This window comes from Cheilinus undulatus, linkage group 4 (assembly GCF_018320785.1).
Source record: "Cheilinus undulatus linkage group 4, ASM1832078v1, whole genome shotgun sequence".
Classification (NCBI taxonomy): Eukaryota; Metazoa; Chordata; class Actinopteri; order Labriformes; family Labridae; genus Cheilinus; species Cheilinus undulatus.
In genome coordinates this window covers 54,213,027-54,228,977 of record NC_054868.1, presented here as the reverse complement: position 1 = coordinate 54,228,977, position 15,951 = coordinate 54,213,027, and the positions used below count along the sequence as shown (strand labels likewise).

The 15,951-nt window shown below is 40.9% G+C and overlaps 1 protein-coding gene across 1 annotated transcript; it reads left to right on the top strand.

Annotated features, from left to right (window-relative positions):
- The first annotated feature begins 381 nt into the window (after nucleotides 1-381).
- On the top strand, nucleotides 382-15,771 carry commd1 (copper metabolism (Murr1) domain containing 1). Its single transcript, XM_041784307.1, has 3 exons — nucleotides 382-562; nucleotides 5,657-5,947; nucleotides 13,799-15,771. The coding sequence occupies exons 1-3, from the start codon at nucleotides 389-391 to the stop codon at nucleotides 13,904-13,906; spliced, it is 573 nt and encodes a 190-aa protein (XP_041640241.1). The 5' UTR covers nucleotides 382-388; the 3' UTR covers nucleotides 13,907-15,771.
- Nucleotides 15,772-15,951: the final 180 nt, after the last annotated feature.

Genomic DNA, 15,951 nt, shown 5'->3' with positions numbered 1-15,951 from the left:
GTGGAAAGGGTTTTAAATGAACAAAATTAGGCATTAAATGGTCAAATTGGTGGGAAAATGGTGGAAAGGGGTTATTTTTGGTAAAATTGGTACGAAGTTGCAACAGTGAAATTAAAACATTCTCTTAGTTTTTTTAGGGCATCTGGAGACCCCCTCTTACCGTCTAGCGACCCTCAAGGAGGTCTCGACCCCTCGGTTGAGAACCACTGCTCTGTGGAGGCTGAGCAGAAACATGAAGATGAGACTTAATGTGTCCTTTTAATATTAAACTCTGCAGATGGGCCGGAAACGTCTTAACACCATAGGACTACGACTCCCATAGTCCCGTTCTAGCTTAGGCTTCACGTGATCATGCCCATGCGCGTCATGTGACCAGTCACAAGGAAACATGGCGGATGTGGAAGCGACGAAGTCCCTGAGCGGACTGTTGAATGGAATAGCTCAGAAAGTTTATTACAAGAACCGAGAGATCACCGAGGAGCTGCTAAAGACTGAGCTGTATCCGGATCTACCGGAGGAGGAATTCAGGGCCCTGCATGAGAAAATGAAGAGCCTGTTAAAGGTACAAACACACATTCATGGGAGAGAAGGGGAGGAAGTAAACAATCATAATAGTCCTTCATCATGGACGTTAGCTAGAATATAGCAGAATAAAACAGCTCCGTTACTGTTGAAGCTAGCATATTAACAAACATCCATCATGGATGACTGAAGAGAAAACAGTATAGCTCTACACCATCATAGGAGGTACTGAGCAGAGCTATTCTAACAGGTTCTTTTTAGGAAGGACAAATATTAAAACATTCCTCTAACTATCACGTTTCTATCTATCTATCTATCTATCTATCTATCTATCTATCTATCTATCTATCTATCCATGGACCCTCTGAAATTCTCTATTTTCTGCATTAATGGCTCATCAGATGTGACCTGACCTTCACTGAAGTCAGTGGTTCTCAACATGGGGTCGTGAGACACTGAGAGGGTGTCCCCAGATGGCTTTATAAAACTATGAATATTTTTCAAATAATTTCAAATTGTATTTCTGACCCATTTTTATAAAATAAATAATTAAATTAATTAGATGTAATATAAACATGGCCATTTAGTGAGATTTATGCTGAAATCAAAGTAACCAAAAAAGCTATAAAAAAGTAAATCTGCACCTGATAAACCCAGAGAATGGCCCCTGATAAACCCAGAGAATGGCCCCTGATAAACCCAGAGAATGGCCCTGATAAACCCAGAGAATGGCCCCTGATAAACCAGAGAATGGCCCTGATAAACCCAGAGAATGGCCCTGATAAACCCAGAGAATGGCCCTGATAAACCAGAGAATGGCCCTGATAAACCAGAGAATGGCCCCTGATAAACCAGAGAATGGCCCTGATAAACCAGAGAATGGCCCTGATAAACCCAGAGAATGGCCCTGATAAACCAGAGAATGGCCCTGATAAACCCAGAGAATGGCCCTGATAAACCCAGAGAATGGCCCTGATAAACCCAGAGAATGGCCCTGATAAACCCAGAGAATGGCCCTGATAAACCAGAGAATGGCCCTGATAAACCCAGAGAATGGCCCTGATAAACCCAGAGAATGGCCCCTGATAAACCAGAGAATGGCCCTAATAAACCCAGAGAATGGCCCTGATAAACCCAGAGAATGGCCCTGATAAACCAGAGAATGGCCCTGATAAACCAGAGAATGGCCCTGATAAACCAGAGAATGGCCCCTGATAAACCCAGAGAATGGCCCTGATAAACCCAGAGAATGGCCCTGATAAACCCAGAGAATGGCCCTGATAAACCCAGAGAATGGCCCTGATAAACCCAGAGAATGGCCCTGATAAACCCAGAGAATGGCCCTGATAAACCCAGAGAATGGCCCTGATAAACCCAGAGAATGGCCCTGATAAACCCAGAGAATGGCCCTGATAAACCCAGAGAATGGCCCTGATAAACCAGAGAATGGCCCCTGATAAACCCAGAGAATGGCCCTGATAAACCCAGAGAATGGCCCTGATAAACCCAGAGAATGGCCCTGATAAACCAGAGAATGGCCCCTGATAAACCCAGAGAATGGCCCTGATAAACCAGAGAATGGCCCTGATAAACCAGAGAATGGCCCTGATAAACCCAGAGAATGGCCCTGATAAACCAGAGAATGGCCCTGATAAACCCAGAGAATGGCCCCTGGTACACCCAGAGAATGGCCCCTGATAAACCCAGATTTTGGAGCTGAAAAGTGAGTCCACTAAAACTTCCAAGTAGTGTTGTGTAGTTTCAAGGTGCTGTTTGGCAGACTTCAGGAGTGCAGTGATGTTTTTAGGAAAGCAGCAGCTTCCTCCGTGGACTCCTGTTGGCTGTTCACTCGTCAGCATGTGGTAGACTTATGAACAGAGATGTTGGTTGTTCCAATAATCTCTTTAAGCCTTGAGCTTTTACTCTAGGGTTCTTTTTGGCCTCTCTGAGCATTCTAGGTTGTGCTCTTAGAGTCCACCTGGCTTGGTGTCCACTTCTGGGGAGATTAACCGCGGTACTGTATTGTCTCCATTGGTGGAGACTTTGTCTAACTGCGGTCTAGTGAAGACCTAAAGATGACTTTGGAACCCCTCCAGTCTTATTCCATTTCACTCTGAGTGTTTTTATTGGTCACAGTAGCACTACACCTGGCTCTGACCTCCTTTCATTGATTGGACTTCAGGTGTGCTAACTCCTGACTCAAATGAGCTCCTTTAGAGTCACTAGCATAAAGGTTCACTTCCTTTTTCCAGCAGCTCTGTGCTCAGTAAAGACTTTGAATATTGAATTAGCCTATTTGTTATTAGGTTTAACACATTGGTTTTTAAATTTTGTATATATTATAAATTTTTCAAAGCTTCAGTACATTCTAATATCACTGATCATTAAAGTAACGGATTATGCATTTTTTAAATTTATTTATTTATTTTTAAAGACACATTTGAAAAGATTTGAGAATGTTGACAATCTTTACATAGACTAAGGTGAAAATTCTCATTTAGGCTAATTATCTAAACCAGGATATATTAGAAGCAGCCAGGTATCAGTGAACTCATATCAAGAATATGACAGGTAACAGAAAAAATAGAGAAAATAGAGAATCAGATGCATTTTTGTTTTTAGCTATGTTTACATATATATAACAGAAGGCCAAGACATCTGGAATGGAGTCATTTTTTAGCTTTAATTTTAAAAAATCATTTGCAAAATCCCCAACACAGTTTAAAATGCACTGATCCACTAGTTATGTTTAGTTACTGAAACATTGTTGGACAGTGTTATGGCTAGTAGTCCAGTTTTACCAGCCTGTAAAATCATGCAGCTGCTCTTTGTTTGACTTCAAATATGACTGAAGATGTCGAGTGTTCATGAAGATTTTTTCATTTTTTTTTATCCTGTTAATCAGTCAATGCAATCTAGATTTAATTGTTCCCTTTATGAAAATACTAAAATAGTGAAAATGTGGACACCTGCAGAGAGAAATGTATATTTTTATTCTATGGCTGGTCCTGTATTTTTTATGTTTTGCCAGCAGGGGGCAGCACTGACATATGAATGCTGTTCTCCTGCTGTGCTGCAGCCTGCAGACTGGGACAGATCATTGAGATCAGGTTTGATCATGTAAAGCAAGGCTGGGACATTTACATCACATTTACTAAACAAACAAAGACCTGATTCAAGGGTTTGCCCATGCATCATCACTGTTCAGACTGAAGACGAGGAGGATAAAACAAGTCAAAACATGACCTGCAGAGTCCAGTCAGAGTGAAACTAGAGCACACACTGGCTACTCAGTAATCCTGTTTAAATCCACCTGGGAGTTGACGTGCAAAGGAGGCTCTGGATGTAGAAGTGTTTATGTACTTTTCCCCTACAGAGAAGGTTGACCTCAGCTCACCTGGTCTGCACAGCAGAGTCACAAAAACACTGATATTCTTCAGTGTTAGGGTGGATGATTATTTTGCCAAAGTTTTCCTTTATATTCATAGAACAAGTGAAATTATGATCAAGGTGATCTGGACAATAAATTTAGGCTATAACATTCTGCAGCGCTGCAGAACGTTAAAGCTGAAAACTAGGAAATCCTCATTGGAAATAAAAGTCCTTTTTTAGTAAGAAAACATCCTGAGAATGAAGATGATCAGATCTACAGCTCCTTTAACCAGAACAGGCGTGCATTAGGGCTGGCAATTTAGCAAAATTTGGATGAAATCTAAATGTCTCTACTTGCAATTCAATGCAGCCCACAGGGGGGATAAAGGGGGAGCTCTCTGGGCCCTGCCCGACTGGGGGCTCATGGAGGGCAGCAAAATCCTGGACCATTGTAAATTTGAGCTACTGATAGCCTTATTTTATATTTAAGTCGGGGCAACACTATATTGCCTTTTCCTCTAGATGTCACGGGGGGCTCTGTGCAAAAAAGGCACTTATTTGGCAACAAGAGTCGAAGTCTGTGTTTATGCCATCAATCAGACACTCAGTGGTAAAAACATGGTGAGTAACTGCCAACATGTAGCAACACATAAGCTTTATTCAAGGCGTAGTCCTCATAACTTCATTTATCCTTAAATAAATACCTGATCATTGAAGATCTTGAGCTAACGTCCAGTAAACTCACTCAGGATGAAGAGCTACAAACTATGGAAACCATGGATGTGTAAGATTCACAGAAACAGGGAGAGTGTCAACTTAGGAAGAAGGAGAATGTCCTCTCCTAGCTCTGATTCAGGGGACTTTAAGATTGAGTCCACATGGTTATGGAAGAAGCTGCTCAATTCAGGGACAATGAAGTGTTGCAACTTGGTACTGGTTTGTCTGCAGCTCTGCAGAAATCCCTCTTTGTGGTGCCCCTCCTTATCCTATTCTTAACCTCCCTCACCTAAAGTCAGAATTCTGAGATTAAGTCAGAATTATGACATTAATGTCAGATTTCTGAGAAAAAAAGTCAGGTTAAATCGTGAGGTTAAAATCAGAATTCAAGATCAAGGTCAGAATTTTGAGACAAAATGAAAAGTCTTAGATCAAAGCCAGAATTTTGACATTACAGTCAGATTTCTGTAAAAGTTAGAATTCTGAGATTAAATTAGGAAAGTTTAGATCAAAGTTAATATTCTCAGATCAGAGTCAGAATTCTCAGTCAGAATTCTGAGATCAATGTCAGAAATCTCAGATTGAGAATTCCCAGATCAAAGTCAGAATTCTTAGATCAAAGTCAGAATTCTCAGATCAAAGACAGAATTCTCCGATCAAAGTAAAAAATCTTAGATAAGAGTCAGAATGCTCAAATCAAAGGCACAGTTCTCAGATCAAAGTCACAATGCTTAGATCAAAGTCAGAATTTTTAGATCAGAGTTAGAATTCTCAGATCAGAGTCAGAATTCTGAGATCAAAGTCAGAATTCTCAGATCAATGTCAGAATTCTGAGATCAAAGTCAAAATTCTCAAATCAGTGTCAGAATTCTGATATCAAAGTCAGAATTCTCAGATCAGAGTCAGAATTCTGATATCAAAGTCAGAATTCTCAGATCAGAGTCAGAATTCTGATATTAAAGTCAGATTTCTCAGATCAAATACAGATCGCTGAGTTTTTTTGGGGGGCACCCCTGCTTATTTACTTCTTCTCTCCGTCACTCAGTCCATAGCCACTGCTGATATGGACCACGCCCAGCTGGAGGCCTTCCTTACAGCACAGACGAAGAGGCAGGGCGGCGGTGGGGTCACTGTTGAACAGGCGGCAGCTCTCTCTCGGTTCTGGAAGAGTCAGCGAGCCCGGGTGAGGGAGAGTCTGCTGGCTCAGAGCCGCTGGGAGCCTGGCCTCAGGGGCCTCTCCTGGAGGGTGGACCTACAGACTGCAGCCAGCCGGGGGGACACAGCGCACAGCAGCCCTGTCGCCCTGATGGAACTGGAGTTGGGCAGAACGGGACAGGTGAGACAGACGGCCAGCGTGGCCGCCATTAAAAACCAAACTTTAACTCATGAATGAGGGCAATGAACAGGTCTGTCTCAGTCCTGTGTAACGGTATGTAGAGTGATCGCTGTCATTAAAACACTTACCAGTGTTTCATTCATAGTTTTCAGTCATATGACCAGAACGGAGGCCTGAGGGCAGAAAGAGCTTAGGACAGTAGTAGCTGCTATCGACCATCAAGTAGAGCTGCACCTCTGGGCATTCAGCTTAGAAAACATTTCCTCCTTTAAAGCTTGTAACACATTCCATTCCTGCAGAAGATGATGTCATCTATCAAACCTAGAAAATTATTCCATCTTGCCTTGACAGATGATGTCATCCTTTAAAATCCATTAAACTCCCCATCCTTACCTTTTAAGATTTCATCTTTTTAAGCTTATAAAACATTTCATCCTTGCCTCTAAATTTGATGTCATCTCTTAAAATTTAAAGAACATCCTATGCTTTAAAAAGATGTCATCCTTTGAAGCATAAAAAACATTCCACCTTTTTCTTTAGAGATTTTTTATTCTTTAGAGTGTATAAACCATTCTATCCTTGCCTTTTAAGATGATGCCATGCCTTAAGCTCCTGCAACATTTCATCCTTGCCTTTACCATGATGTAATCTTTTAGAGCTTATAAAGCATTCCATCCTTTACTTTTAAGATTTTCATTCTTTAAAGCGCATAAACCATTCTATCCTTGCCTTATTGGATGATGTCATCCCTTGAAAATAAAACATTCCATCTTTGCATCAAAGCTGTCATCCTTTAAAGCTTATAACATGTACCGTTATTGCCTTTAAAGATGATATCCTTTAAAGCTTTAAAACATTCCTTCATTGTCTCTAAATATAATGCCATTTTTTGAAGTCTAAAAACATTCCACCCTTGCCATTAGATATGAACTCATACTTTAAAGCCTTTAAATATTCCATCCTGGACCTTGATAATGCCATTCATTAAAGTTTATAAAACATTAAATCCTTGCCGTAAAAGATTGACATCCTTAAAAACGTATAAAGCTTTCCATGCTTGTCTTTAAATATAATGCAATTTTTTGAAGTCTATAAAAGTTTCAGATTCAGACAACTTTATTCATCCCAAAGGGCAATTCAGTTTTTGCAGTCTACCCAGACCATACATACAATCACAAACAGCAAACAGAGACAATAATAAATAAAAGTCAGTACATGACAGATGCTCACTGACACATTGACCCTCATGTGACCCTTTTAGTAATGACACACTCAGGGTCAGGCAGATTATAATGCACATTTAAGAATAGCAGCAGATAAAAAAGAACATAAATAAGATACCCAAAGGTGCATTACAGATTACATTATGAGTTTACATTCATAGAATGTACGAGCGAGCCACCAGAATTAGCACACAGTTTTAACCACCAAGTGGTTCGGCACCAAACAAGGAAAAACACAATAATACAAAGCTAGCAGTCCATGAGACTACCATCAAGGTTTAACAGCCTGATGGCAGAAGGAATGAAAGACTTAGAATAACGTTTTGTTCTCCTACAGGGCGCGATAAAGCGGCGGCCTGAGGGCATTAAAGTAAACTCAGAGCCCAGGATGTGGTCATGTTGGGAAGTGATTCCTTTAGCTGTCTTGACCACCTGTCTCTCCTACAAAGAGCGCAGATCCCTCTGCTGGACTGCGATTATTTTGGAGCAGATTTTAACAATACAATACAGACTGTTTTTGTCTTTGACAGGCAGACCATCAAACCAACAGACAAAAGAGAATGTCAAAAGACTTTCAATAAAGGACTGATAGAAAATAGCCAGCATTTGTCACAGACATTTAAGGACTTCAACTTCCCCAGTAAGTGGATTCCCTGTTGACCTCGCTTAACAATACTCTCAATGTTCACATCGAACTTAAGCAGAGAGTCGAACACAGTTCCTAAATACTTGTACGAGTCAACAATCTCAACATCCTTACCATGAATAGAGCTGGCTTTAGGTTTAACACAGTTTCTCCTAAAATCAACAATAAGCTCTTTAGTTTTTGACACATTGAGGTCAAGGAAATTTTCATCACACCAGTCGATAAAAGCAGGAAGGGCACTACCATGGTCTGACTCTGAACCTTGAAGAAGGGATAAAAGTGCTGTATCATCAGAGAATTTGACCAGGTAGCTACCCTCTTTATCAGACCTGCAGCTGTCTGTGGACAGAATAAAAAGAAGAGGAGACAGAACACAGCCCTGAGGAGAGCCTGTGTTAGACACCAGGACATCCGACATGACTCCATTAACAAAGACCTGCTGTTTCCTATCAGTTAAGAAGTTCACAATCAACAGTAAAAACTGATCAGGCACCTTAAAAAAAGTGTAAAGGTGGTCAATTAGAATGTGCGGTTGCATCTTGTTAAAAGCTGAAGAGAAGTCAGCAAATAAGAGTCTAGCATGTGACTTGGGCTTCTCTAAGTGCTTAAAAATTTTGTCAAGGATGAAGAGTTTTGCGTCCTCCACTCCTTTACCAGCTTGATAAGGAAACTGTAAAGGGTCAAGATTTTCAAACACCAAGGAAACAAGTTCATCTTTTAGAATTCTTTCAAAGGTTTTCATTACCAACGACGTTAAGGCAACAGGTCTAAAGTCATTCAGTTCTTTCGGATTTTTGGATTTAGGAACAGAGATTATAGTTGAAGTTTTCCATATCACAGAAAGCTGGCAATGATCAGCACATGTCCGAAAAAGTGTAGAGAAAACTCCACTAAGCTGATCAGCACAGTAACGAAGAGTGCGACCACAGATAGAATCTGGACCAGCTGCCTTCCTCATATTAGTTTTCTTCAGTAATGCTGTCACCTGATCCTGACATATTACAAAATCACATTGAGGTACAAGAGAATCTTTAAGCATGTTAACATTACAAGTGAAGTCAGACCTTTCAAACCGAGAGAAAAAGAGATTGAAAGTGTTTGACAACTCAGCATCAATGACTCCATTAATGCCGATGTGCTGCTTGGTCTCACTGGCATTCTTATTTATAGAAGCCATTGACTTCATACCTTGCCAGGCTGCTCTAAAGTCACCAGAGCTGAACTGCATTTCTATTTTATTTTTATGATTAGTTTTTGCTCTGGCTATTTCTCTCTTCACCTCTCTGGAGACAGCCTTTTTCTCCAGAGGATCTCCTGTGTAAAAAATCCTTTTCTTTTTGTTGATAACCGTTTTAAGTTCCTTAGTTACCCAAGGTTTGTTATTTGGATAAATAACAACCTTTTTTGTTGGTAAAACCGAGTTTACACAAAAAGAAACATAAGAGGAGACAGTGTCACAAAGTTCATCAACATCTTCACAAGAATCATAGAAGCAATGGCAGTCCGTGCTCTCAAAGCATGCCTGAAGAGACGAGATACCGTCCTCAGACCAGGTTTTAACCTCCTTCTCTCCACACTGAAGGCGTCTGAAGGACGGTTTATACACAGGCAATCGAATAACACTATTATGGTAAGATGCACCGAGAGAGGGCATCGGCACAGACTTGTAAGCGTCGCTCAAAGAGCCGTAACATAAGTCAAGGGTGGAATTTTTATTAGTCGTGGCGCAAGTCACGTACTGTTCGTAGGTCCTCAACGTCCTGCTCAGGGTGCAGTGATTAAAATCACCAAGGATGAATTTAGAAGCATCCGGGCAGATCGAATCTAGTCTGTGTGTCACATCCGCGATCAGCTGTGCCGCTGCAGATGCGTTTGCTCGCGGGTGAATGTAAACAAGCGTGAAAAAAAAGTTGTTGAAATTCACGCGGCAAGTAATAAGGGCGCAGTGAGACAGACAACAGTTCAATATCAGGGGTACATAAATTTTCCAACCACAACGGTGTTACAGTACCTCTGGTTAACGTAAAAGCACACTCCTCCTCCTCCTCGGCTCTTCCCCGTAGTCTCCGGGGACCGGTCCAGCCGAAATGGGCTACCGAACCCACTTATGGACAGGTCCTCGTCCCGGTCCGTTTCACTGAGCCAAGTTTCAGTGAACACTAACATGCAGGTTTCCTTGATTTTGTGCTTGAATTTGGCCCATGTCTCCAGCTCGTCCACCTTGTTCCTGATGGACTGGACGTTGGAGAGCAGGACCGTAGGCAGTGGAGGAAGCCGGCGCCGGTTGTCCAGGCTCAGGTGCTTCAATCTCCGACATAACCTTTCCCTCCGTCCTCTTCTGCGTCTGGTCCGGAGAGATGGACACTTTTCTGGGCTGTACGGACTGAAGAGTTCTGCTGGTATTCCCACTGGGACGTCTCCTTTAGCCCAGGTCCGCAGAGAAAGTAGTAACTCTCGGCTGAGAGTGATGCTGCTCCCAGGGCTGCTATGGTGTCTAGCCGCTCAGTGACAAAGAAGCGCCCATGACAGCGTCACGAGGCATGATAGTGCATATAACTGTGCAAATGAGCCCAAAGTCCACATACCGAGACATACACAAATCACCACGCACACACAGGACAGCTTAAAAACATTTAAAACCAGCTAAAATTGGTTAAAAAACGTTAAAAAACAAGCCAGGTACAGCTGCTTCGGGTCGCACGCTGTGAAGCGCCCCGGAACCGGAATAAAAACGGAAAAATCCATCCTTCCCTCAATAATCATTCTGTTACAGGCTTTAGAAAGATATTCTTTAAAACGTATTAAACATTCCATCCTTGCCTTTAAAGAATCATTCCGTTACAGGCTTTAGAAAGATATTCTTTAAAACGTATTAAACATTCCGTCCTTGCCTTTAAAGAATCATTCCGTTACAGGCTTTAGAAAGATATTCTTTAAAGCTTATTAAACATTCCATCCTTGCCTTTTAAGAATCATTCTCTCATAGGCTTTAGAAAGATATTCTTTAAAATGTATTAAATATTCCATCCTTGCCTTTAAAGAAAATATTATCCTGTCATAGGCTTTAGAAAGATATTCTTTAAAACTTCTTTAGGCATTCCATCCTTGCCTTTAAAAGATGATGTCATCCTTTAAAACTTATTAAACATTCCATCCTTGACTTTGATGATGCCATCCATTTAAGCTTATTAACATTAAATCCTTGCCGTAGAAGATTTGCATCCTTGCCTCTAAAGAATGTATCAATCTGTCATAGAATTTAGAAAGATATTCTTCAAAACTTGTTAAACATTCCATCTTTGCCTTTAAATATGAAGTCAGCCTTTAAATATTCCATCTTTGCTTTTAAAGACAATGCCATCCTTTAAAGCCTAAAGCCTTCCATCCTTGCCTTATGCATGTAGGCCAGTCAAGGCCTCCAGTTGTCATCCCAGTCCAACCAGTACACCATAAGGGTCATTGTCTAAACAGTAAATCACTGTGTCCTTGGAAAGCATGTTAATAACATGAGGGAGAAAAGCTGCTGGCTAACTGGCCCCCATTCATTCCTATTGGGGATTGGGATACAGAGGCACAGAGATGATGGAGACAGACTGTTAATGCAGAATTCTGGTACATGGATTTAAGTGGAGCAATGTGATATCTGATTGACCAGAACAGATCCAGAGTAATACGTTGTTTAAAATCCATAGATCTTGTGGCCCCCTTGGAGCCTGCGGGCAGATGCCTGCCTTTGCCTGGTAGTAAACCCCTGATTATCCTGACTGTAGACCAGTGTCACTCAACCCTGCTCAGCCAAAGAGCCAAACTGTTGAAAAATAGCTTTGCGAGAGCCACAGTCTAAGTGGTGAAAAGTGGCAATTAAAATTAGTTAAGTGTGGCAAAAATGGTCAAAAAGCGGCAAACACTGGGAGAAAAAAGGCAAAAATGGGTGGGAAATGACCAAATAATGAGTCAAAAGTGGCAAAAATGTTGCAAAAAATGAGTGGAAAGTGGCTTAAATGGGCAAAAACTAGAAAAAAGGTGAGAAAAATGGGCAAAAAGTGGCATTTAATCGCAAAATGCAGCTTAAATGGGCAAGAAGTGGCAAAAGAGGCAAAAAATTTCAAAAAACAGGATCAAATTGACAAAAAGTGGAGAAAAGTGACAAAAATAGATGGCAAAAATTTGCTTAAAGCAGCAAACACTGGGAGAAAAGTGGCAAAGAAGGGGTGAAAAGTAGCAAAAAAAGAGTAACGGGTGGCTAAAATGGTCCTAAAGTGGCAAAAATGTGGAGAAGAGTGAGTGACAAGTGACCAAAATAGGCAAAAATCAGAAAAAGAAGGTGGGAAAAATGGGCAAAAAAAAGAAAGATTGGCAAAATGGGAAATTTGTGGCATTTAATTGCAAACGGCAGCTTAAATGGGAGAAAAAAGGCAAAAATGGGTGGGAAATGACCAAGTTATGAGTTGAAAGTGTCAAAAATGTTGCAAAAAATGAGTGGAAAGTGGCTTAAACGGGGCAAAAATCTAAAAAAAGTTGAGAAAAATGGGCAAAAAGTGGCATTTAAATGCTAAAGGCAGCTTAAATGGGCGAGAAGTGGCAAAAAGAGGCAAAAATATTCAATAACAGGATCAAAGTGACAAAAAGTGGAGAAAAGTGACAAAAATAGGTGGCAAAAATTTGCTTAAAGCAGCAAACACTGGAAGAAAAGTGGCAAAAAAGGGCAGAAAGTGGCAAAAAATGGGTGAAAAGTGGCAACAATGTGGAGCAAAGTTAGTTAGTTAGTTAATTAGTGACTAAAATGGGCAAAAATCAGTAAAAATGTGGGAAAAATGGGCCAGAAAAAGAAAGATTGGCAAAATGTAAAATTAGTGGCATTCAATTGCAAAAGGCAGCTCAAATGAGTGAAAAGTGGCAGAAAAAGGGCAAAAAATTGCAAGAACCTGGATAAAAGTGTCAAAAATGGGCTAAAAGTAGTTAAAATGGAAAAAAGAAGCAACAAAAATTGCAAATAAGGTCAATGGAAATATACCTACAAAAATAGAGGTTGACAATTAAAGCCTACTGTGTAAGTGTGGGGAAACTGATTAATGTTACTTGCAATGGATAATTTCTGAGTTAAAATTTTCCTTTTTAAGGTTTCCTTGGGGAATAATATTTCAAATTAAGACATGAAAGAGCCACACGTTGAGTATCACTGCTGTAGACGGTGAAAGAGCGGGATCATGGGATGGATTTTATTGAAACTCCTGTATAGGGGCCAGCCTTTAATCATGTTCTATTTTGAATGTTTAGGATGGAGTTAAATCCCTTAATTCCATTTTCCAGGACAAATTTGAGGAACATTGTTTTTTGGTTTGTAAAATGATATGGATGCTATGCAGCCAGATGTTGGCAGTATTATCAGATTTTCTGTTGTTTTTGGTAGAATGTAGGAGCTTGTAGATATTCTAAACATGCTGACCACTAGCAGACCTCCATGCTGACGCTCAGAGGTCAGAGGTCAGATCAGCCTCCTGCTGTCGAAAGTCTGAGCTGAATATCAGGGATTGATTCTAATTCACTCTCAGACGCTCTTTTTCTTCTTACATCCTTGAACATCAGAAACAAAACTGCCTGAATATCTCTAAAGGTCTCTGTGGGTCTGTTCTTGATAGGGACTGGTAGAGTCCGGTAACAGGATGGATGTCTCATGTGCCAGTTTAATGATGCTGGTGTTTTTACATCATTTCTGCAGCTGTAACGCCCCAAAGTGCAAACATTTTATCTTTTACCATGAAAACAGACCGGCGTGTGTCTAACTGGTTACTCCTTCTGCCCTTAAAAGAAGATTAACTATTTAGGCACAGCAGATAACATTGATCACTGATTGATTTGCATATTTGCTCATGTTGGCTCTAATGTTAAACTGATGCATCAGTGCATCCTCTGTCCAGACTTCTCCTTGTTTCATAACATGAAGAGTTAAACGTCTCCCTCCTCTGTCCTTTTCTCTCTCAGGAGTCTGAGTTCGTGTGTCTGGAGTTTGATGAGGCCAAAGTCAACCAGGTGCTGAAAAAGATGGCCGACATCCAGAGGAGCATCGACAGCGTGGTTCAACGTACCTGAGGCTCTGAGAGAGCGTTTATGGCTGAGAGAGACATGCGGTCCTTCATGGAGGGTGTTTCCTCTCTGCGTTCCTGTTCAGCCTGTTCGACAGCTTCTCTCACCACTCAGACTTGTTCAGATCTGAAAACCTCCACATCCAACAGACTCAGAGAGGATCTACCGTGGATGTAGGTCATGTTTAGACCTGTTCCCAGCTGACTCTGATGGCTTTTCTGACTCTTTAATGGACCAGAAACTGTTTTTATAATGGGAACCTTCACTGTCCTCCTTTTTCAATATAAAGTGTCCTGCCTCTCCCTAACAGCGAAAAATACCACTCAGTCTTTTAAAGTGAAAGGGAGGGGAAGATCCAGTTAGAGCAGGAGGTTCTGGATTAAAGGCCTTTGCACACCATTGACAAGTTCATTTCCTGAAATTACTCTCATGTAATTAGCTTTTTTTCATGTTAGCATGTTAATACAAGCCTCTCTTAATGTTGATTTTTCCAAGACAGAACTCACCTGTTTGTGTAAGTAAAGTGACGCACAGCAGTGAGGTCAGACCTCTCAGAGTCTGGAGTGTGTAATAGCAGCAACATGCAGCGAGCGGCTCTGATCGGCTCTGATTGGCTCTGATTGCCCTGTCAGTTTATATTTTAGTTACTAAAGCCTTTCTGTGGCCTGAACAGTCTTGATGTGTGGATGAATTTAACTGAATGTGGGCTCAAACCAGGTTTAGTTAGTTAGTTTGATGTTTTTGGTTGGTGTTCAGGTTTAAGGCTGAAGAGGAGGGTGATGTTCCATCTCATAATTCCTCCTCTGGATGTGCAGGATTATAATCCAGTGGATGTTTATGCTGTGGGATTATTGTGATCTCATATCCAGGATTCTCTTACTAATGGGATTTAAAGCTTGGATGCTGAATCAGAGGTGTGTCTGTGTTTTTAATCTGATGTTTTTATGGTTCTTCTTCATGATTTTGATTTTAAAGGTGCAGTGTGTGATTTTTAGATCTTGGTATGAATGAGTCCGAGTATGTAGAAGTACCCATCCATCCAGCTTCTTGCACCTATCCGGGCTGGGTTGCAGTGACAGCAGGCTAAACGAGTCCTCCCAGACCTCCCTGAGGGGTTCCCAGACCAGACTGGAAAAGTAATCCCTCCAGCATATTCTGGGTCTACCAAGAGGTCTCCTCTCAGCCGGACATCCCCGGAATAACTCCAGAGGAAGGCGCCCAGGAGGATCCTGATTCACCTGAACCACCTCAGCTGGCTCCTTTCTTTGTGATGGAGCAGCTTCATCCTCATGGCCCAGATATTAACAGACCTGTATTTAAGATCATTTCAAAAACCTTTGAGCTCACTCACCAATAGTCAAGAAAAAAATAGCTGTAAAATGTCTTAAGAAAGCATTCTTTATTTAAAATATCAGATTATCAGTGAAATTACCTTGGTTATAAACTCAACCATTTAATCATTATTAATATCCTCATCTATGAAGCTCCAGATCTGTTATTAGCTGATAACTGAGGCTCTTTCACATACTCCACCACTGACCTCTGTGAGTTTGTGCTGATTTTTTTCAGTTTAACAGGAACAATAACCAAACTTCTGCCTTAGTGAGGTCATAATTCTGCCAGATTATAACATCCTGTATAGAGCTGTTAGGTGCATAAACATAAAGATTATTGAATCTTTGTTTAAACCTCCTGTTGTCTCCGGGTTAATTTGACCCAATTGTGAAAATTAAAATATAACTTTGGTTTTATCCAAATAGTTGCCTGGAAATGACATGGATGATTCCACTTTATTCTCTTTGCTAGTAAAAGTTAATTTTTAACATTTCTGTTGAACTGTATGTGTTCAATAAAAGTTTATAGCATCTGTAGTCTTCCTGGGTTTGACCCAGCCACATTTAGTAGTGCAATGGATGACACATTACACTTTCCAGCACAAATACATACAAACACACACACACACACACAGAATGACCTCAGGCAGACACACAACAGGTGTGACTTTTCTCTGGTGTTGAAAAGTTTTAAATGGCTTCAAAACAACATCCTGA